Genomic DNA, 22,689 nt, shown 5'->3' on the forward strand with positions numbered 1-22,689 from the left:
TAGTTTTACATAAGTCCATATTTGGAGAAAGTTAATAACAAGGTGCCTGTTCTGGGAGTTTTTTTTTTGTTGGTAACTTCAGGTTTGTTAACAAACATGAATGTCAATGTTCTCTTGATAGATAATAAATTACATTTGAGATATATCACTTTCAGTGTCACATGCACCATGCTCATTTCATTCGCATGGTTTACTGCCACAATGACAATTAGTGAGCTTTTTTTGCAAGCACTGTTTGAGTGTTACTGCTTTTTTAGTAGGTTGTATGTGGGATCATAACAGTGTTTTGTGTAAACCATGTCACTCACCATCTGTTAACTGCTGTTGAGATTGGACTGTTAATGAAATAATAAAACCTAAGTTCTGTACTAAGCCTCCGTGTTTCCAATATAACCTTAAAATAGAATATACATTCATCATCATCTGTACACAGCAAGGGTTTCAAATCCTAAGACATTTGACTCAAGACAACGCCATCAAACCGTGACCAGGTTCCAAAGGTGCGGGGTCAGCGGACAATGTTCTGAAATTGGAATTGAGACAACATTATGCATGAGTCGTTAGCTGTAGCTTTGGCATGAAGGTAATTGTGCTTGTGAAACTGCCGACCTCCAAGCCCCATAGTAAACAGCATGTCAGAGGAACGACCAATCCCAATGTCGTAACTGCCTTTCATACAGTAAAGGGTGATATTGTAAAAATCATTGGATCGTCTTACAGTCAGCTAATGGGGTTCCCAGCCTCTAATTCATCTATGTAAATTACAGCGAGCGTCGTTGGTGCTCAAATCAAGCCATTGGCAGTTTCTGTCATGTAGCTACAGTACGTTACCATGTCTCTCTGTCATGGGAATGGGAATGAGAGAGCATTGGCTGTTGGCTTTTTCCGACACGGGGGTGTACACTGGCACACCAACGTCCCACCCTGGATGTACGAATGCTCAGGGTTGCATTACTTAACCCACCCCCTACCCCCCCATACCCCCCAAGGTCTTCCGTGCCTCACACAATCACATCTGTAACTGTAGCCCAGTGAACATTAGCTGAAGGATTGAAGTGGAGACTGTTTCCCCTCGCAAGCTGGTTGCTTTGGCACTGTGTGGGATCAGATGTTGGAGATATGTTTCAAAGACTTAACGGCTTAGAGGACCAGACCCCAGAGTCTTGAGAACCTTGCCAGTCACAGACACGTACCCCGCCGTCCGCGTCCCTCTTCCGTAAAAGCTAGCGCAGGTCTACAGAGTTCAGCTTCTGGTTAGCCGTTTGGCATCTGTTTCCAGTTCTTGGCCTAGGCATCTAAGACTCCTGTTTTTGTTTTTGTCTCCATCAGCCTACTCCCAACACATGGAGAACCATATCAGCCCACCCAGCTTCCTGGGACAGCCCCTCCCATCTGCCCCCTCGGGACGCTACTCACCCACCCCCAAGAGCATGCTGGGAGAGGATGATGTCACCAGGTAAGGCAACAAAAAAATATTGCTTTGAATGTCTTCTGGTGATTGATGATGCTCGATCACAGTGCGTGTCAACACACCTAGGGTATACTTCTGTATGGGCAGACTATGAATAGGAGACATGGAATGCTGGAGGGGTGTGTAAGTTGAAGATATGATAGGATACAAGGACAGTGAGATTGATGGGGGGATGAATGGAGTGCAGTGGAGAGGTGGATGGATAGAGGCAATAAGGATTCAAATGGAAAAAGGGATGCGCTTGGAAGGCGAGAGAGTGATAAACCAGGAAGATTTGTGTAGGTCTGGCCTTGGGCTGGCCTTGGAAGGTTTAAAGAGAGAGGGTCTTGGGAGATGAAGTAGCCTCCACCATGCTTCTCTATCTTTTTTTATTTCAACTCTCCCCTCCAACAGATCTCAGCTCAGTCTGATGGCACTCAAGCCAGAGAGTGAACAGGATTTATTTTTAATTTCTCAGAGGCCAGTCAGCCAGAAGCGGCAATTGTGTGCAGCCTTATGCCTCATGGGTAAACAGGAGGGCAGATGGCCAGTCCCCCGGCGATAGTTCTCTTTCTCTCTCACTGTCTCTCTCTCTCTCTCTCTCTCTCTCTCTCTCTCTCTCCATCCCACTCTCTCTGTTTCTATCCCCTCATTCTTTTTTGTCACTGTAAAGGGAGGCATGAATGGGCACTTGACGGGCTTGAATCCACTTCCACAGGGTCTGTCACCTTATGACCTTTATTGTGAAGGGGAGAAGACGAGGCAGAAGAGTAGCAGCAGAGGAATACTCTCAAATATTCAACATTCGTACAGCATGACTGTCAGGAGCCTCTTGTTTGATCGTGTCCGTCTAGTAAGAGAGGGGGACTAACACAAGTCTACAGTATTTAGTAGTGGGGGAAAAAACTGTTTGCGAAGAACAAAGTTTCCTCGAACGAACAGCACAAACACTGAATTAAGCAACTGACAAGCAGAAGACGGGAAGGGTTTTCAATAAGACGGATACTGAGATTATCAGTTGGAAGCAGTTGCGGTAATGATGATCATTATGCGTGACGTATAACAGCCAGTCACAGACTGTAATACATGGAAGAGAAGGAGGAGACAAATGGAAGGGAAGACGACTCAGACAGAAATGTAGACACGTGGCCGTAACCATGGACAAATGCAACTTGGGCCGGGATAGAAAAAAATCCTATTGTGTCTTTTTCGAACAAACTTCAAATGTACTTTTTTGTGTAATTTTTTTCCCCAAGGTTGTACGTCTTTATGCCCTATAATAGGTATCCTATCAAAGGACCAACGGCCATAGTAGTATTGTATCATGTCCTTATCTCTCCAGCTTGTGCAGCACCTTGCTGTGTATTTATGTGATAGAAATAACACAGTGGTTTTGCCCTCTAGTGGTCAAACTTGTTCATCACATTAATAAACTGATGAAACAAGGAATACATCAAAACCATCATTTATTATTTGAGTCGAAACTTTTTTTTAAATTCATGTACTCAACTGGTTTAGCTTAAATTATTTAGATTCAATCAAGCCCTTGCCTCAAGTTTCAAAGTAACAAAATTGCTAATTTTGTCCTTTGAAATGACAACCCTTTAAAGAGAGAGCTGGATGAAAAGGAACTTTTTCTCTGCTCAGTGAATCTAATTCCTTTTTGCCTTGTCCCCCAGAGAACCTAGAAAGGTGGTGCTCCACAGAGGAGCTACGGGGCTGGGCTTCAACATAGTGGGCGGGGAAGATGGAGAGGGCATCTTCATCTCCTTCATCCTGGCAGGAGGCCCTGCAGACTTGTGTGGGGAGCTGAGGAAAGGAGACCGCCTTGTCTCTGTAAGAACACGTGCACATTCTCAGACACACACACACAAACATATAATCATATCAAGTAATGATAATCAAAGTATTAATTATCCCCCCCCCCCCCCCCCCCCAATTATTTAGATATCTAAAACAACCTCCACAGTGAATGATTTCTATCATCCCTGTCAGGTGAATGGTGTGGACCTCCGCAGTGCCACACATGAACAGGCGGCGGCGGCCCTTAAGAATGCTGGTCAAACTGTCACCATCGTGGCCCACTACAGGCCAGAGGGTGAGCCACCTTGATATTATCTCTGTTCTGATTATAGGTCGATAGTGGATGTGTCAGCGAGTAAGATGTGAATTTCAATCAACGTAAACCCACGTAAGGGTGGATCTTCTGAATTCAATTGAATTCATCATCATGAAATGCGCTTGGAGAATGACTTCGGAAAGAGGGTTGGGACAGAGGGTATTCACAGCAGGAGGTGTGAGGAGGGAGCACAGAGGGATTGAATTATTGAAAGATGAGAGAGGGAGAGGAGGTAAGTGAGAGGGAGAGAGGAGCCAGGAGGCTGGAGAGGAGTGCAGAGGCAGCAGAAAGAGGACTTCAGTATCAGTCACCGTAGGATGCTGTTTCAGTAGGCTGCAACTTGGTGGTCAGGACTGTACCAACTGCCGGCTGAAGTATTTGAACTTCAATGCGTCGGCTCCTTTTGTAAGTACTGACCCTAGTCACGAGGAAGAGAATTGACAGTCGCTGGTTTGTTTTCTAATCATAAAATTGACTGCTGTTCTTCTGCAGTATTTGACAGAACAGTATATCATGTATACACTTGCCAGTATATTATGTTGACGCTTGCCTTCCTGCAAAGTTTGAGGGACAATAAGATAACAAGGTAATAACATTAGGTTTGTAATAACATTAGGTTTATTTTAAAAGATTGGAATGCTTGTTTAAACGGCCTGGTGCAGTCTACATGAATGTGTTGGTCTGGACACGCTGGACACATTACTGGTGGGGTGCGAGTTCTCTCTTGCCACCCCTCCAGCAGATTATGACATCACATGCCTGTTTGCTGTACCTTCAGGTTTAAGTTGATCCAAGTTTTGTTTAGTTCTTAGTTGCTTAGCATTTGGTACAACAGTCTGAGAAACACGTCCTGTATATGCTGTTAAAACTTCTGTTGCAGTTTAGCTTTTGCTATTTATTGTCTTCTTCACTGGGTTAAGCTTTTCTTTCATATGCATGTCCTCAGAAATCTGGATCCTTCTGATTTGCAATAAATATGTTGGGTTTTCACGTTTTTGAAAATAGCTTTTTCAGTTAGTCAAATGTCATGCATGGGCCTTGTTGTTTTTGCTTCAGAGTACAGTCGGTTTGAGGCGAAGATTCACGACCTGCGGGAACAGATGATGAACAGCAGCATCAGCTCTGGGTCGGGCTCCCTGCGGACCAGTCAGAAGCGATCACTCTACGTTAGGTAAGACGGATAAATACTACCTCTGTCAAGGAAGCCAGCTCTACACAAAGACCCTAGAACCACTCTGGAGAGAACTGCTGACAATTTGGGAAACGTAGTTCCCTGTCATCTGTTTCAGTAAATGGAGAATAGCGGAGAATATTTAATACATTTCACCACAAGCAAGATGTTTTCCTTACCATCTTTTTGATGTCTGTTCCTCCAGAGCCCTGTTTGACTATGACAAAACCAAGGACTCGGGCCTTCCGAGCCAGGGTCTCAACTTCAAGTTTGGCGACATCCTTCATGTGGTGAATGCCTCAGATGACGAGTGGTGGCAGGCCCGCCAGGTGACCCCTGAAGGCGAGGTGGAGGAAGTTGGTGTCATCCCCAGCAAGAGACGGTAAAGTCACAGCACGCACACTTTCAAACCTTCTTCCTGCCCTTCAGAAGTACAATACAGACAAAAACACTTTCTGGTGCTGTGAAATTCCCCAAATCAATATTTATTGTCAGCTTTTATAAACAAATCTTGTTTGAGAAGTGCCAGCTAGCATGTTGTCAGTTAATATCAGATTGTATTGTATCTTTTTTGGACAAATGTGCTGTTGATCCAGAGAGAACAACCATGAACATATATTTCTATCTGAGAAACTCATAACAAAACTCCACATGGCTCCATAGAGCAGATATCTATCCCTGGGATGGAGCTTGGGTTACTTCCAGACAGTCATCCCTGAATATTTAAACTGGCCTCTCTGGTAGCCTGCTATATTGTGATGTCTCTGAGGGTCTGCAACCGGATGACCCTCTCTGGTGTCCGGTGTCCAGTTTCCATGGGATCAGAAGGCTGTGTGATATCTGGGAGTGTGGTCACAAGGAAGGGGAGCCATGAGGCTTTTAGTAGAGAATAACCCTTGACTTTTTGTGACTTTTCCTCTCAGGGTGGAAAAGAAGGAGCGGGCGAGGTTAAAGACGGTCAAGTTTAACTCCAAGTCTCAGAGAGACAGAGGGGTAAGAGCATCCGTCTTCTCTACTTAGTTGTAAGGTGCTAGAACATCAGTTATCATTGGATTTTATAGTGTGTATATATATTTAATTTTTACATATTTATTTGTTACATAATTGTGATGGACTGATTAGTATGCATGGAAATGTCTCTGTTTCAGCACATTGTGTGCATATCAAGTTTTCAACCTGCACTTTCAACCAAGCATTAGATGTTTTTTTTCTTACTTCTTCGTGTTGAACGATTGATGTCTCAAGTTATATAGGAACAGGATCGTTTGATAATAATAAAAAAGGAATACTAATAAGTTTTGACTGCCTAATGTTCACTGACTGTCTAATGTTGAAAATGCTGGCCAGAAAGTTTAACAGCATGTATTGATGACCTTTTTTACTGTCGCTGCCCCAAGTCTAGCCGTCCTATTTGCCTTTTAATAACATGTATTCATATCAATATAACTGCACTGACATGCCTTCGTCAGCCACGTTCTCCGTCCCTTACCGTGAAATAGCACCCTGTGGCGTGTTCCTTCAACACGCCAGCCCAAACACCCAACGCTGCCTCCTAACTCGGCAATCAGGAAACCCCAAAACCAACGTGCATGAGCGGAACAAACCAGAATACAGATACGCTTGCCATTGATGTCTGACTCTCTGCCTCCGCTATTTCCATCCGCACCACGCCCTTCCTCTTCACCATGCTGTCCTCCTTTCCTCACTCACTCACTCACTCACTCACTCTCTCACTCTCTCACTCACTCACTCACTCTCAGCCACCCCCCCTCCCTCTCTCTGCTGATCTGATCCTAACTCTGGCTGCTGTGAGTTTGTAACAAATGTTGCATGTTCTAACGTCATCTATCTGAGGGTGGGAAAATTACAGGTTTTTATTGAGTTTCGACGCGTTCTGCTATTGATTCACTATGAATTTTGAATAGAGGGGAGAAATGTGTTTTTTACATTAAGAGTACAGAGCAAAATGTAAATTCAAGCGCATGCATCATTATTTTTAGAAGATGGCTTCAGTCAACTGATTCTACAACCTAGAGTTGACAACATGCGTTCTTTAATCATAACTTCAGGTTTTGGACCAGACAGTTGCCTAAATATCGATATTGAATCTGACCTAGCCCACTTTTCCCCTCTCTGCATGTAAAATAAAGAATGGGTTTAAAAACAGTTTGTTTCATAGCTCTCTCTCCCTCTCTCTCTCTGAGAAAGATATTCCTTTCCAGTTGGACATTCTTATATATTGTTTTGGATTGAATGTACTTCTCTGATTCTGTGGCTAAGGTATTTTTGTTTTTGTATGGTTAAAGATTTTCGAGATCTGTATTAGAATAAATTATTTCAACATAATCAACCATAACTATTAAAAGTATAATAAATACTATGGTATAATGGATACAATAAAAATCTGTATTTGATCAACTTAGCTTGGTGTGCCTTTACACTACAAATACCATACCAAGGGGAATTTATTGAACATACACAGTAATAGCAGTATTCATAATGCTGCCGTATACAATTCCGCCTGTCAAGTAGCTTGAATACAGTGACAAACTTATTCAATGCATTCAATATGTCCAACTTTGCGATTTCCTGCTGACTTGGCAGGAAGCAGCGTTAGCCACAGACTCAAGAGTACCAGGTGGTGGAGAGGGCTCTCATTTTCTTCATATCAACATCCGACACCCCCCCCCTTTTCACCCCTTTTTGTTTCTTTCATCCCCCCCTCCCTCTCTCCTCTCTTTCCTTTCCCCTCCTCCCTCTCCTCTTCCCAACTCCCTCTCTTCCTCAGCAGTCACTCAATGACAAGCGTAAAAAGAACCTCTTTTCCCGAAAGTTCCTTTTCTACAAGAACAAGGATACGAGCGAGCAGGAAACGAGTGATGTTGAGCGTAAGTACAGCGCGAGCGAGAAATGAGGACGTTCACGGGGGCAGCCTGACAGTGCTAAAGGTCGGAGGTCAGGAATGAGAGAAGAGGCCAGAGAGGTTACCTCCAGACAAAGCATCAGTCAGTGCAACAGGAGCAGACCACAGTTTCTCCTAATAAGCAATATTAGGTGATGAAACACATTTCCAGAGAAGCCAATGAATGTCAAAATCAGCAATTACTACAATACATTAGCTGTTGGTAAATGTACACAGAGTAAAATGATGTTGGAGCCAAAATTTACCACAGGAGTTCAACCTGCCCTTGAACCACAATGGCCACCCTGTTGCACTGGCCTAGCTGTGTCAGGTTGGAGCGCACCCCCACTCGTCTCTCTCTCACTGTAACTCCAGTAACATGTTGTCCTCTTGTGGTTGTGTTCTCTCCTGTTTGGCTTGCTCTCTGCTGACTGCTCCACAGGACAACCCTGACGACATGCTCTCGAAAGGCCAGAGTAAGTTCTCTCAGCTCCCAGACCCCAAACTAGGCTACAGCACCTAAGGCATCCAAGCTATCCATCCAGTCTCATTATTCCCTCTGGATAAGAACCTTTCTCCATTCCCTTCCTCTTCAGTCCACATACATACATTACCCTCTGTGTATATCTTGAGACGTCACGTACATCATTACAAGCCTACTGCACACAGACAATACGTTTGACAGATACACACGCAGTCCCATCATCCCTGCAGCATTCCCAGTAGTGCCTCCAGTCCATCTCCAGCCTCTTGCATCCTTTCTTTGGGCCTTCATAGAGACTAGGAACCATTTTCTTTTCATTTGTGTTTATGAAAAGCAGGTAAGTCCTCGCCCTAATCCATTATCTACCGAACATAGTATTTGGAGGGGGGAGGCACTTTTTACCCATATCCTTGGTTTGGTTAATTCGGTGTTTAAGAGACACCCTTCATTATTATTATTTATTTATTCCTGACACAAACGGTCCATAGCACAATACAAAATTTTAGATAGGGCTAGCTTTGGTATGTGTACTATATATTCCGATACGTGCAGTTCTAAAGTATATGTGGACTTTGGGAAACATTGCACATTCTGCTCAATAGAGAAGAAATGTGCCGGTGTGTGTTTTGTGTGTGGACGTGTGTATGATTTGTCAATTTTTTTAAATGTTTGTTCCTTCTCAAGTGAAGTATATATGTTCGATGTAGCATGTTATGGAAGATTAAAGGAGCTAATGAATTGAAACTCCCTCTGTGTATTTAAAATCTATATTCTCTTCATACTTAGCCAAGGAAAGCCACTGGTTTGAACCACACTGAATCGCCGCCCTTACTGTACTGTGGTAACTCACCAAACATATACCTCCTCTGTTGTAATTCCAGAACATGTGACTTCTAATGCCAGCGATAGTGAAAGTAGTTACCGTAAGTCTCACCCACTATTTGGGGTATTAACAGCTGTTAAGCTTATGGTATGCCCTCTCCTGCTCCCCGCAACAGGCTGTGCGGAATGATGCAAAAATACTGACGCTAACCAATAATAACACACTAAAGCAACTGTATGTGAGCTACCAATGAATCGGTGTGTGTGAGTTGATACCGGCTCAGTCACTGGCTTGCAGCTGTAAGAATGCTGGTCACTTGATGTCATTAAATGGTCCCCAAAGCAGCATCTTAAATACTTGTTTTTCAAGTGGACTATCTTCATGCCAGCATTGTTGATCACATAACAAGTAATGAAAGAATTAACTTCTTGATGTGTCTGTAAGTAGATGTAGACACACAAGCAGACTGCATGAGGCTGCAGAATTTTGTCCCCAACAGGCCAAGTAACCATAGAGATAAGAGTTTTTATTTTGGTCAATACCACTGTAAAAATGTTAGTCCTTCTGCTTTTGGCTTGTTAATCTTCATTAATCAAGTATGTATGAAAGATATAAAAGGCTTGTGAGGCTTCTGTGTTGCATGCGTCAGCGTGGGATGAGTATGTGGGTTTTGGAATGTGGCCACACATGTTTATGGTCTGCATGGTTAATCTTTGATCTTAACATAAAAAGGACAATGTTAGCATTGTGAACTAATCCGTGCATTATTGATATTCGTCTTACAAACAACACTGGGATCTCACCCCATATAACCTTTATAGGGGGTTGGATGCACATAGCAACCAGGTGATGGGGGTGTGTCCTCACTACCAAGTAGTTCACCTTCAATAGAATCTATGATGCTCCTACTTAAAGTGATGTAGCATTCCCATATTCACTGCGTATTCCATATCCTTCCATAGCTGTCCAAAAGATCTCCACACCGCTGATGTATTTTCATAGATTTACTAGATAATGTAATAGTCTACTTTACATTTTACATGACCACTATGGCTATCAGTGGTAGGAGTAATAGCCGTTGCTAGCTTTATATGTTCTGTTAAACAGTTAAAACCATCTTTATTCACAGGTGGTCAAGAAGAATATGTGCTGTCCTACGAGCCAGTCAGCCAACAGGAAGGTAGGTCTTGTTTCCTGTCCTCTTCTTCCATAATGTTGACTATGTTAGCAGTGGATTGTAAGTTGATCATTGCAATGAAGGAAGGGTAACTTGACTTCATATGTAATGCCTCAGATATTGTGTTTTTAAACATTAATTTATATGGAATTAATAGAAATAATTCTTCCATTAGTGAACTACACCCGGCCAGTTATAATCCTGGGTCCCATGAAAGATCGCATAAATGATGACCTGATATCGGAGTTCCCAGACAAATTTGGTTCTTGTGTTCCTCGTGAGTATAACGCGACTTGTCAATGGCTTATGATGTGCCTGTAAAGGGCCATGTAAATGTTATAACAATATGTTTCCCAAGAAACCCCCCTATATCACTCTATATGAAGTTGACCTATACGATCACATGTTTACTACTGTGCATATGCATCAACGGTTAACACTGAGAAAATTATGCAACCCTCACAAAATCCATGGAGTGATCATTTGAATCCTTCAACTCCAAAGTAGTCCCATCTTCACAATGTGTGTTCCTAAGAGAATTCCCCCTGTTCTTTGTTTTCAGACACGACCCGGCCCAAGCGGGACTACGAGGTGGATGCCAGAGACTACCACTTTGTGGTCTCCAGAGAGCAGATGGAGAAGGACATCCAGGACCATAAGTTCATTGAAGCGGGCCAGTACAACAACCACCTGTACGGCACCAGTGTGCAGTCCGTACGTGAGGTGGCAGAGAAGGTATACAACATGCAAATCCTTCCATAAGTGGTTTTTTACTCTTTTTTTTCTCCCCGGGTTAATAAACGTATGTTATAAAAAATGTACTGATCCAAACGGTAGCCCTTACTGATTCTCAAAAGTGCCTCTCCCTATCCCACCCCACCTCAGGGCAAACACTGCATCCTGGACGTGTCGGGCAACGCCATCAAGAGACTCCAGCTGGCACAGCTCCACCCCATTGCTGTCTTCATCAAACCCAAATCAGTGGAGAACATCATGTGAGTTAGCGTGCTGTTAGCCAGCTGATGGTCCATCATGTGTCTCGGGTTGGTCACATAACAACACAGATCAACACCTCGTGTTTGTTTAGATGTCAATTCCATATACTCCAATCCGCCATAACATTATAACCACTGACACGTGAAGTGAATAACACTGACTATCTCGTTATCATGGCAACTGTCAATTTGACGAGCAATGGTTGGACGGTGCAATGGCTATACGACTGGGTCAGAACATCTCCAAAAAACGGTATCAGGGTCATGGGCGGGCAAGGCTCATTGATACATCTGGGGAGCGAATGCCAGCCCGTGTGGTCAGATCCAACACACAAGCTACTGTAGCTGATATTGCTGAAAAAGTTCATGCTTGTAAAGTTCATACAATATCAGGCATTAGTTCATAATGTTATGGCTGATAGGGGTGTGTGTGTGTGTGTGTGTGTGTGTGTGTGTGTGTGTGTGTGTGTGTGTGTGTGTGTGTGTGTGTGTGTGTGTGTGTGTGTGTGTGTGTGTGTGTGTGTGTGTGTGTGTGTGTGTGTGTGTGTGTGTGTGTGTGTGTGTGTGTGTGTGTGTGTGTGTGTGTGTGTGTGTGTATATATCTATAACACAACCTGACAAAGCATGCTTCTGTCAATGGAAAGGGGCCATAATGCGTCTCTCCTCTCAACCTGAATTACCAGGGAAATGAACAAGAGACTGACAGAGGAGCAGGGAAGGAAGACCTTTGACAGAGCCACCAAGCTGGAGCAGGAGTTCACTGAGCATTTTACAGGTACGATCACCCCACACACCCACACAGGGGCATATTCTTAAAAAGTTGAGGGAAGATCAAAGAAGTATTTTATTCTCATTCTACGCTTTGACCAAATGTACCGCGTCACAGACAATGATCTGATTTTTGTTTTTGAGCAGTTGTATACTAATGTTCTGATCTTCATTATTAAGATTATGACCTGTAATGGTAGCATTTCAGTGATATTGTAGTGAAATAATGTACCAAGTAAACCACCTTCAAGGTAATTTACTGACTTTACTTCTGTCTTTCTTTCAGCTATTGTTCAAGGAGACACTTTGGAGGAGATCTACGATCAAGTCAAACAGATCATAGAGGAACAATCTGGCCCGTTCATATGGGTACTATCCAAGGAGAAGTTATGAAAGGTCACGCTTTCTACTCCGACATTGTCCTCTCTGTATTTATATATATATTTTTTTTACCAAACTGGTCTGCTGTAACTGCCCCCCCACCCCACCCCCTCAACCCAACTTCACCCCAAACCCACTCCTGCCCAACCAAACGTACCCTACTGTCTACCTGCCACACAGTCCCTGATACCATCATTCTTTTTCCTACCTAACCCACCCCTCCCCTCTCTATCCCAGGTTTCTCATATTAAGGTCAAAGTTTGTCAGACCTTATTGGCCAACCAGAAAACGTTGGACCATGTTGTACGAAGTCTTGAGTCCCCATTGGGGTCACCCCCAAGAAGTGACACCCAGTGAACGAGACCAACAGCGCAAAGCACACAGGGTGTAGGATTTTAAAAACGGTACAGTTCCTTAATGTTTAAGGGAGGTGAAACAAATGTGTATGTGTAAGTGGATTGTGGGTGCGTATGTCCTATTTAAAAAGGTTTTAATTTTTGGGGGGAGGGGGGGTCGAAGACGACTGAGGGGATTTCCGACTCAGGCTTTCAGGCGTCAAAAGTATAGTGGAAACACAGAGCAAAACTTTGCACGTTATAGCTTTAACAGCATGTCTTTTAGTATATTTTCTCCCCTCCACCCCTTATCATCCTGTACCTTCAGCATACACAGTATATCATAAAATTATTATTTTCCTTTTTTAACACATAGTTGTATTCACCTTTTCTCTCCTTACCAGTGTGTCCATGATAGAAAAGCCATTGTACTTTGCATCTTTGAGATACACAAATATGCATTTTGTGTGTGACAGGATAGAACAAAAGTCTTTAACTCAAGTCCTGGAGATGGGTTTGTGAAAGTGTGTTCTGGGTTTTACAAAGTGGAGTGAACGAGAGGATGGTACCTGGGTTGTACTGTTCAGATTCAACAGTGAATTAATTGCAGATGTATTTTTTAACTAATCTGGCCAGTGGGTTTCTGGACTAATGGACATTTGCAAGGCTGTGTTACAAAAAAAACTCAATGCTGATCAAAGGACGACACAAAAACGCACCGCTTCAGAGCTTGAGTTTAAGATCGCTATAAGGATGATGTAACATTTTTTTAAGCAGTTATCAGTGTCTTACTGTTCAATGACCTATTTTTGATCATTTGAGTTATTTTTTTAAGAGTCCTTTACAAATGCGGAAAAGGAACTGCCATTGTAGGTGTCCATAGATCTGTCAGCAAAATGCAGATGCAACAATTGAAGAATTTATTGTACAATGAGATTTTAACAGATATTTAACCCTCCGTAAACTGCCTATTTTGTTATAATAAAAGTCTATATTGAACTTTACTTAAGCACTACTACTATGGTAATTATTTTCTTTGCATTGTTAATCATATATAATACAAAAAGTATAAAGATCTTTAAATATGAATATATTTTTATTTGACGTTTCCCACCACATCATACTTTTGTCTTTAATTAACTTTTTTAATCATAATAAAAGTTTAATATAGTAAAATGATCATTCTAACAATGCTCCCTTTTCTGGTTCTTGTGAACCTGTGGGAATTCTGGTTTATTTATGACTTGATACCTCAACTTTTTGTTCAAACAAAAAGAACAGAGAAATTGACAGTGTGTCAGGTTTTATAGGAATGTGAGATGTCATTTTAGGACTGAAAACCAACTAAGTTGCTGTACCAGTGTAAGGGAGTACTGCCCTCAGAGGATCAGGCTGTAGAGGAAAGGTGTTGAAACTGTATTTATTGGAGATGAGTCATAGAAAGCTGGGGATTGAGCAATCATTCTTCTTACATATGTGATACAAGCTTTGATGTCTTTTTGTGAAATACTTCAATCAACAGACAGCCGAATAGAACAGTGTCTAGCCCCGCCGTACGGTTACCCAATGCAAAATCCCCGCATCTTGATGAAACTTTCATGGGAGGAATGTACTGGCTATTCTCGCACAGGTTTCTCCAGACTGGTTCTAGATGTGAACTTGCGGTCCACTAGAAATACCATACTTTTTATATAAACTCTACCCAGCAGAGGGGGTGCTATACCTGGTCTCTGAGCAAAGGCCTATCCATTCCATTTGTTCCTTGGAGATGTACTGCTTTTTCTACTCTCAAGACAGCTTCTACTTCCACCTCACCACCCCAGTCCTCTGAAAATCTCCTGGACTCTCTGGAAAATGTAAATATGTGACCGATTCTCATTCATGCCATTGGTCGAAACGAGAACGGTTAATAAAAGATAAAAAGAATATACTTTTCTCATACAGCTGAGTGTGTCTCTTATAATGAAATGGTCAGATTGGATGGTGTTCAGTTTGTATTGAAACATTTCAGTGTTGGGTGTGTGAGAAAATTGAGTGAAGGTATTCTGAACCTGAGAATGTACATATCTGTGTCCATATAGATTTTACTATGAACTGTAAAGAAAAAATCTGTAGTGACAAAGTGTAATAGCCAGAGAAAGGGTATTTTATCGAAGCCTATTAAAGACTGACGGAGGCAGGGACCCCAAGGAAGGGGTTTATCTTTTTCTCCTGTGCTGTGCTGTAGCTTGAAACAACAAGGTATTTCTCTGACAGTCAAAGATGCAACAACAACAAAGACAACCTAGGCTACTCTTAGAGATGAAGCGGAAGCAAGAGTTTACGTTAAATAATTTTAATGGGGATCCAAGTTTAAAGGCATAACCCCCTTAACGTGATGTGCATTTGCCAGAAAAGTACAATTGGATGTAACGCTAAGAGCCAGTAGGACTAAATGAACGTTTCTATGTTCACAAAAAAACTTTTATTTCCAATAGCCTGCATTTCCAGATGCTATATAGTTGACATTTGGTAAGTACCGGGTTGTAATATTCATAGCCTGCAGAACGCAGACGGAGGTCAGTGGCTCTGCATTGCCATCTCAAGATGCACTCCACGACGCAGAAGAAAATCGCTTGAACACACCACCATGAGTTGTCAATTCTGTCATTTGTCTTTGTGTTTTATTTGCCTCTAATTCCGTTTTTCACGTCCTTGACTAATGTGTCCCGGAGTCTCCCAGCTTTCTTTCCCATTTCTCCAAAGTCCTTTGGAAGTTCTGATGTTTCATGGCGTATCTGGCGCACTGTATTTGACTTCAGGACTTTGGTTGTCGCGTCTTTACCAGCAATTTTTGCCTTCATCAAAGCATAGGCTGTAATCTGTGCGGCCCGTCTGACCGGTCTTGACTCGGCTAGTTTTTCGACAATCTGCGCTTTACTTACTAAAGCGGATAGGAGGTACTTCAACACCATGTCCCGTAGATGAATACGAATGCCAAATAATACACACTTACAACTGACGCGTGATGTGAATACAATATCTGCACGTCCGGTCTTCCTCGATACTGTTTTCAATACCATGTGTAAAATATCGCCCTCTGTGGTATGGATGTCTTCAAAGCATTAAGAGTAAGAGCCGTGATACAATTATTTAGACGGGTCAAACAGTTTGCATCCGATGCTGTAGGTAGCTGAAGATTTCTGATACAGAAGTGGAAGAATGAGAAATAACGGTATTCTCTCCCATTAATAAGATGGTTGTGTTGTACCTGCTGTAACGCTGCACCTTCAAATAATAACGCAAGAGGGAGCCAATACACACAAATGAATGAAGTCAACACATAAAAACTTTATGTAGCTACTCAAAGTTAAAAAATGTTTTTTTTGACGTAATTTTTTGGTTATAAATATATAGCCTACTGTTACTTGGGTTCTTTTTAATTTTGTAAGTAAATGTCACTGTCATTGCAAGTCCAGTCGAGAGCTGTATGTTCTAGAAAGCTCAGCAACTTTAATGGTTTTGTTTTAATAACACTTAGCTTTTGCCTGACCATTTGTAAATATATATATATATATATATATATATATATATATATATATATATATATATATATATATATATATATATATATATCAATTTATCGATGAGTATTAGTAAATAATACATAAATAAAAAATGAAACATATTTTTACTTAGTTGTGTCATGCTGTCGTCGTTGTTTCTCGTTAAGAGTAAATGTCATAGTGAAAATACACGAAACACTTTGTACAAAATAATACAAACTACTTTTTTTTAATCCATAAACTCTGGGATCCACTGGTCGTCCTGAATTCCTACTGGAACCTTGCGCTGGCATGTGATGACTTGGAAAAATTTGGTCTGGATGCGAATAGGCACATGGGTGAGGGAACAGGGAAGAAGAAGGGGACATCACAGAACACATCAGTGACACCTTAAAGTGAAACATGGCAGACTGAAATTCAACTGCAGATTTGGGTACTGACAATGTGTGGGAATATTTATTCGCTTGGATTTAATATGTTTGATTCAGACATTTTTGTTTCCAGTGGTCTCTGCTGGTCCTAATCGTTGAGCTGGGAGGATATGGAGGTCGGACTAGCTCGCGGCGATTGCTACAGACCTTCTCACTGAATCAGCATGTCAGCAGGCTGATCTGAAACTGAAGTATAAATTGCAAATAGCTTGCTTAGGATACCCATGGGAAGTAAAATGGTTGTAAAATACTAGGTAGCTTCGTATGTTCCCAATTTTCATGGCTAAGGAACCAGCTAGCCAGCAATCAAACAATGAAATTGTGTGTGCAAGCTGGTTAAGGGCGAGTAAACTTGATGACCAAAGAATTGGATTCTCTGATTGAAATACAACTTCGTTTAATTAGTCAACGGGTCGATAAACAACGCAGGACCGGCATCGCACTGAAGACCGCACTGTGGACTTTTTAGATTTTTGACTTTCTGATTAGTGAAGCTTTCTACCGAAAGGTGTTGTAGTCCTACAAGAATGGAGATCGACTCCGTTACAGGCGACGTGGATTCTCTTCACGGGGGACTGATTTCCTTTGAGCCCTTGGTGGACCGAATTCTGGTGGATTCGCTGTGCCAACAACAAGGATGGATGCGCGTGTATGGTAAGACATTCAGAAAACTTTAAACTGTATTTAGTACACATTTGGTTGTCCTGGTTTTTCAACTGTGACGGTAGGTTATGTGATGGTTTCTGTCAGACAATATTATTAAAATCAGTTTCCATGTAGGCTGAACACGAAAATAACTAATTAGGCTTCATTTCAACAAAACAAGCCCTTTACAAATGCCCAGGTGTATATCTTCATGACCTCACTTGTCACACTAACGTCATTAAATGGGTTGTGTTCCTACACAATCGAAATAAGAGCCCGTAAATAGATATTGAATAGATACTCAAAATGTACCCTATTAATTAGATAAATATTGAACCAGAGCACGATCATTTTTATTTCTGCCAATAACTGTCAGGACAAGGTCTGTCTGGTAGGTTTATGTTTTGCCGTTTGACCAATAAGTTACAAAGTTACACTTATAAACTGTGTTTTATTATGGATAATGCGTTCTACAGGAGAAAATAGTTCGAGTGTTTCAATTTCTAAGCTTCCACAGTTAACTGGACCCATGTGACCTCTAGATGAGTTACCCTGAAGATCTTGTTTAGGACCTTGTGGTGGGGCAGCAGTGAATGGTGTGATTGTTTGTGGAGGCCAGAAGCTGAGTCTCACATGCAGGACTCTCTCAGGATGTTTGCCTCCACTTCCCTGTTCCCTTCTCTCCACCCCCTCTTTTTGCCTTCTTGAAACGACTTGGTGTGGCTGTGATGTAAGCAGACCATTCTGTGAATGACCTCAGCGACCAGGATTCTAGAGCGGCCGGCACCAGTATTCGTCACTGCGATCCCAAACTGAAATAACTCAACAAGGACGCTTGTTCATCCAGATACCAATTATTTGTGTGTCTCTCTCTCTCACCTCTTTTTGTGGACATTCAAAATGCAGACTGTAGAACATTTTACTTCCTAAATTAACATTTAGGAAAAAAGCAGTGTTCAGTCATGACTGCTTCTGTCTGGGTCAGTCAAATCACTCCAACATGTGTTATTATAGTAAACAGACAAATTATTCATAGAACAGTGTTCAGATATTTAACAGTCCAGAAACATAATCCAAGAAAAGCATGTAAAGTACAAGTGGATTTAGCCCTGTGTGTTTCAAATATTGCACCATACTGGTTAGGATTATCCCCAGCCCAGGTCTCTTTAATGTGCATTGTCAGTGTCCTCCTTGATTCTTTTAAAGCGATGACAAAGTGTGATAGCCAGAGAAAGGGTATTTTATCTAAGCCTATTAAAGACTGACAGAGGGAGGGACCCCAAGGAAGGGGTTTATCTTTTTCTCCTGTGCTGTGCTGTGCTGCAGTAACTAGTATTTAGCCCGATCAATAAGATACATGATCACACTGAGGATCCCCAGATCCAGATTTGTATTTATTTCAGTGTTAACAATCCTCAAATAAGTACAAATTCAAGACAATGGGTATTGTCTGTTAACGGATTCCAATACTTTACCAGCCAAACCCATTCAAGTTCACTCGCTGTAATGGTACCCATGATAATGACAGTGTAGCATGTGTGTTTTGTGTATCGCAGTTCTTTACCTATGAGGGTAGTCTATTTGTTGTTTATCATATATGTGGATCAGGGCAAGTAGCTGATGTCTTGAGTTGCTATTGGTCCACCCTTTCCTCCTACACACTAACTCTGGCACCAAGACAGCCTTCTGGAATCCCAGGCGTTACCTGAAAACACAAATAGCTCCCATCCTGTTTTGGATTCAGTTCCACATATTTGAAAGATGTAGGCTCTTAAGAAAAAATACAACTTTGTTCTGATATTTAACAATTTAGTTAGATTAAAGGACTGGTGTGGTTCAAAGTGCATTTTAATATTGTATCTCATCAGAGTTGATTTGGTCTATTTTTGGTGGTAGGTTTGTAGGTTGCATTAGTTGACTGGTGAGCCAATTCACTATACCTAGTGTGACCATGTGGCAAAGGATCATGTTTGAATGACTTTGTGGACCATGTTTCTTCTTACAGTATAACTATGTAACAATAGATTATAAACTTCAAATAATGTTTAGAATCAAAGTCTATGGTCAGTTTTGCAACTGATAGTCATTCATGTTCACTCTGCTTTTAGAGCAAGTTGGCCTGTTATCATCCAAGCAAATCTAAAAAGGTGCTACATTGCTTACATAAATCACTCATTTATTGATGTTCCCCATAACTATTGAATGACAATGGTTACTGTTCAGTGTTTTCCACCTGAGTGATACTGGTGTCCTAGCTGCAGCCTGTTTCCAAGTCTTTATTTTCCATGTGTCTTTGGCAGAGGACTGAAGTATTTGTAGAGCCTGTTATGGCATAGTGGGTTAGATTTCCTCAATGGTTGCTTCCTCTTTGTGTATGTATGACTATTTCACTCAATGCATAAATTCACTGATTTAGTTCAGTTTGATCTCGCATCACTGTGCAGCTATGTGAAGGAGACTGCCAAGAGACACTGAGGCAGAAATACATTTCTGCTGGAAATCCTGCTTCAGGGGTCATGAGAGCAGGAGCCGGTGGCTCGTCACAGTCTGTTCCGTTGCAGGACGCTCTTGGCAACTCTGAAACTTGTTTATTTGGCTGCTTTGTAAAGTACCCTCTGATTGTATGATAGAAGACTGTTAAATGGGGTCAGGTTATTGACCACCCTGGAGATTCTGGATTTATATTGGATAGGGACTGTGGGAGTCTTGTCCTCTCAAGTGTTATACTTAATTCTCACCTGGCACTCCCTAAAGATGTCATGGGAAATGATCAACCGTACGTTAATATAAAGTGGCTCCAAATTCTGTTTTTATTAGAAAAATACCGTCAGAAACATTTACCAAACAAGAGACGAAGAGCTCTTAAACGGTTTAAAGTGTAGGATTATGTGTCATTGGTTGCTCTTTTACCCAACTAGTCAACAATGGCAAAGGCAGAACAAAGTAGGAAATGGAAAGTTCCTTGTCTTGGTTGCTCCCTCCCCAGGTGGCTCCAAGCCACGTTGTAATCAGGGGGGCTGGGAGATGAGGGACAAGGACAGGATTTCCTCTTTGAAAACCAAACAAGAAACTAACCTGTCGTTTAAAAATAAACTGTTGTCTATTTCAGGATTTTGTCCCTGAGTGGAAAAACACATATGGGGTAGGTCAGGTTTGAGAGGATGAGTTAGTTGAGTCGTAGTTTTTTCAGACAAATTTCCTTTCCTTGGCCTTGTTCTTCTAGAACATTAGTTCCAGTTGTGGGATAAACATGTTCAACTATTTTGAGATCAGAATAACAGCAATGTTTCCTCTCTCTACGTTAAATAATTGAACTGGCTTTTGGCTTGTTGGGTGTCAAATACCAAAACCAGACCCTGGAAATATCTCGCTGCCAGAGGACCAAGATCTGAGAGCAAGTGGCTCTGCCAGCCGGCATCATAGACATTGTATTGCTTTACAAGAATTTTTGAAGGCCGTATTCCTCTACACTCCATACCCACCCCCTTGTTATTCATCGGCTGATTTATTTCCCTTTTTATGGAAAGGTGCTATTTTTAGACCAGGGGGGTGTGCCTGCACTCTTGCTCTTGATTTCCGACTGGACAGGGCCTCCAAAAATGGATGACAAAGTGGCTGTGGATGAAGCCAGCAGCCCCTTGTCATTTTCCCTATGCTTCCGAGTGGAGACATTATGAGCCCATGCGTCACAGCAGGAGAAGGGGCAGGGAGATAGCGCCTTTCAGACAGTTTGTGAGACTAGAATAGTAAGTGAGTGTGTCAACAGACAAGTTGATATTTCCCTCTTTATCTCTTCATCGCTGGATCATGATGTTAACTTCCTGCTCTGGTCTTGCATCCATTTCTTTTTATGCCTGCTGCCGCCGCCAACCCAGCGTTGCTGAGTGGCCCCTGGCCGCTCTCAATTTGGAATCTCTGGGACACAGATTTCTTAACTGTTAATGAGATGATTTTGATGATTTTGTTTGTTGTCTATACCATAGCCCCTTTATTGTCTCTATGGACATCAGATGCACTCATTAGTATCCAGGTTGCCTATGTGTGGGCTTAACGAATGTGAAATAAGAAAGGGGATGTGATGATTATTTGTGCTTGCCATTTCACTCATCTTGTTCCAGCCTTGATGCAAATTTCCTCATTGCGCATGGAAATGAGCTTCACACATACCCGGTGCTTGGCTTGGATATGGGTTTGGATGTGGTTATTTTGTGTGTGTGTCCTATTTATTAGGAACAATGAAAAGGCAATCATAAGAAGATATGGTTATCTGTAGCAATAGTGGCAGTCAAAGGGGATCATTTAAGAGGCTTTTCTATGTTTCAAATGTTGTCTTTTGGCACAGACCACTCACACATTTCCACCATCAGAGTGAAATCACCACAGGGATCTCTGACACCAAAGGCTAAAGGGGTCCTTACCCTGTTGGTGTAAATGCCATGTAAACAGGAGAGGAAGCTGCATTTCCATCTTGTCTGACACGGACCTTTGAAACCTTCAGTCTGATTCTCACACTCTGTAGGTTTTACAAGGCATCCCTGTTGTGGCTGCTGGATAGGCTTGCCGTGTCCCAGCACTGACCTAGATGTGATGAATGTTGCTACTGAGCTTTGCTTTACCACCTCGTTATCCAATGAATCCAAGTATTTGGTTACTTAGTGGGCCTTTTTGGATTTTTCTAAGACCTCTAATGTACCTGGTGCTGTCCGTAACTAGATTATGTTCACTATGTTGTTACAGGGCTAGCTATACCGTTGTTGTCTTGTTTGCTATTTTGCTGGTCTCCTACTCTAAAGATAATGAGGCTACCACAGTGACCTCAAGCAATGTGATTCTTTTTTTCTGCTTCCCTTGGCTCAGAGTTTCAAGTTGCGCTTCAGTGCTGATAGGGATGTGTGCTCTAACGAGCCCCGGTAGTGACAAAGGCAGGGGTACCAACACAGCTCCCTGCGGGACGCCTCTCCCATTTCCTGTTGGATCACTGTGGACTGGGGCCCAGCCAGGGGCAGCTCATTCTCAGCCACTTATGAATATTTATGAGACACTGCATTCTCATGGAGGTGGCAGCAGGGTGATGCTGCCCTGCTAGCATTTTTTTCCTCTCTGCTAATAAACCAATGTGTTAGACTTAATCATTCCATGAAGAAGCTTAAGCAGTGAGCGTTGGAATGACTGGTGGTGATGAATGACAACATGGTAATTTCCTGTAGCTTACAGCATTTTTTTGTTGTCTAGCCTAGTTGCAGGTTTTGGAAGATATTCATGTCATGAACAAGTGCATTCAACTCCGAAACATTTGTATGAATTTTCTCTGTTAAGGAATTTTCTCTGTTAATTTCCCTCTCCACTCAATGATCTATTTCCTTTTGCACTAAATGTTATAATTCCAGCTCGTAGTTGTATGTGGCACTTGTCTCATTGTTCATCTCACACTACAGTGTTATATTCACACCTTGTACTGGGACT

At 42.0% G+C, this 22,689-nt stretch overlaps 3 protein-coding genes across 15 annotated transcripts in view; 2 read left to right on the top strand and 1 right to left on the bottom strand.

The window, feature by feature from the left end:
- The window catches only part of dlg1b (discs large MAGUK scaffold protein 1b), a 68,180-nt gene extending 54,571 nt beyond the window's left edge, over positions 1–13,609 (top strand). For 5 of the 11 annotated variants that reach the window (XM_084706578.1, XM_084706567.1, XM_084706572.1 and 2 more), the window contains 14 exons: positions 1,330–1,456; positions 3,130–3,286; positions 3,446–3,548; positions 4,626–4,740; positions 4,946–5,122; positions 5,664–5,733; positions 7,529–7,628; positions 9,008–9,049; positions 10,079–10,129; positions 10,302–10,403; positions 10,689–10,861; positions 11,012–11,121; positions 11,805–11,896; positions 12,176–13,609. In XM_084706578.1, the coding sequence (XP_084562704.1) occupies positions 1,330–1,456; positions 3,130–3,286; positions 3,446–3,548; positions 4,626–4,740; positions 4,946–5,122; positions 5,664–5,733; positions 7,529–7,628; positions 9,008–9,049; positions 10,079–10,129; positions 10,302–10,403; positions 10,689–10,861; positions 11,012–11,121; positions 11,805–11,896; positions 12,176–12,282 (1,526 nt within the window). In that variant the 3' untranslated portion in view covers positions 12,283–13,609. Of the gene's footprint in view, positions 1–1,329; positions 1,457–3,129; positions 3,287–3,445; positions 3,549–4,625; positions 4,741–4,945; positions 5,123–5,663; positions 5,734–7,528; positions 7,629–8,084; positions 8,119–9,007; positions 9,050–10,078; positions 10,130–10,301; positions 10,404–10,688; positions 10,862–11,011; positions 11,122–11,804; positions 11,897–12,175 lie in introns of all 11 variants that reach the window. The other 6 variants (XM_084706570.1, XM_084706574.1, XM_084706577.1 and 3 more) reach the window with 3 other exon arrangements.
- Positions 13,610–14,924: 1,315 nt separating this feature from the next.
- Positions 14,925–15,634, bottom strand: LOC146271556 (protein NCBP2AS2-like). The gene has a single exon (XM_084708136.1). The coding sequence runs from the start codon at positions 15,557–15,559 to the stop codon at positions 15,269–15,271; it is 291 nt and encodes a 96-aa protein (XP_084564262.1). The 5' UTR covers positions 15,560–15,634; the 3' UTR covers positions 14,925–15,268.
- Positions 15,635–16,475: 841 nt separating this feature from the next.
- The window catches only part of rasal2 (RAS protein activator like 2), a 41,437-nt gene continuing 35,223 nt past the window's right edge, over positions 16,476–22,689 (top strand). For all 3 annotated transcript variants that reach the window (XM_084707271.1, XM_084707273.1, XM_084707272.1), the window contains exon 1: positions 16,476–17,235. In XM_084707271.1, coding sequence (XP_084563397.1) covers positions 17,109–17,235 — 127 coding nt within the window. In that variant the 5' untranslated portion in view covers positions 16,476–17,108. The remainder of the gene's footprint in view (positions 17,236–22,689) is intronic.

The sequence above is a fragment of the Hypomesus nipponensis genome, chromosome 10 (genome assembly GCF_054491055.1).
Source record: "Hypomesus nipponensis isolate SF chromosome 10, ASM5449105v1, whole genome shotgun sequence".
NCBI lineage: Eukaryota > Metazoa > Chordata > Actinopteri > Osmeriformes > Osmeridae > Hypomesus > Hypomesus nipponensis.

Bases quoted from the DNA above. Each gene is read 5' to 3' on its own strand.
- LOC146271556 (XM_084708136.1), bottom strand. From the start codon at position 15,559: ATGGTGTTGAAGTACCTCCTATCCGCTTTAGTAAGTAAAGCGCAGATT.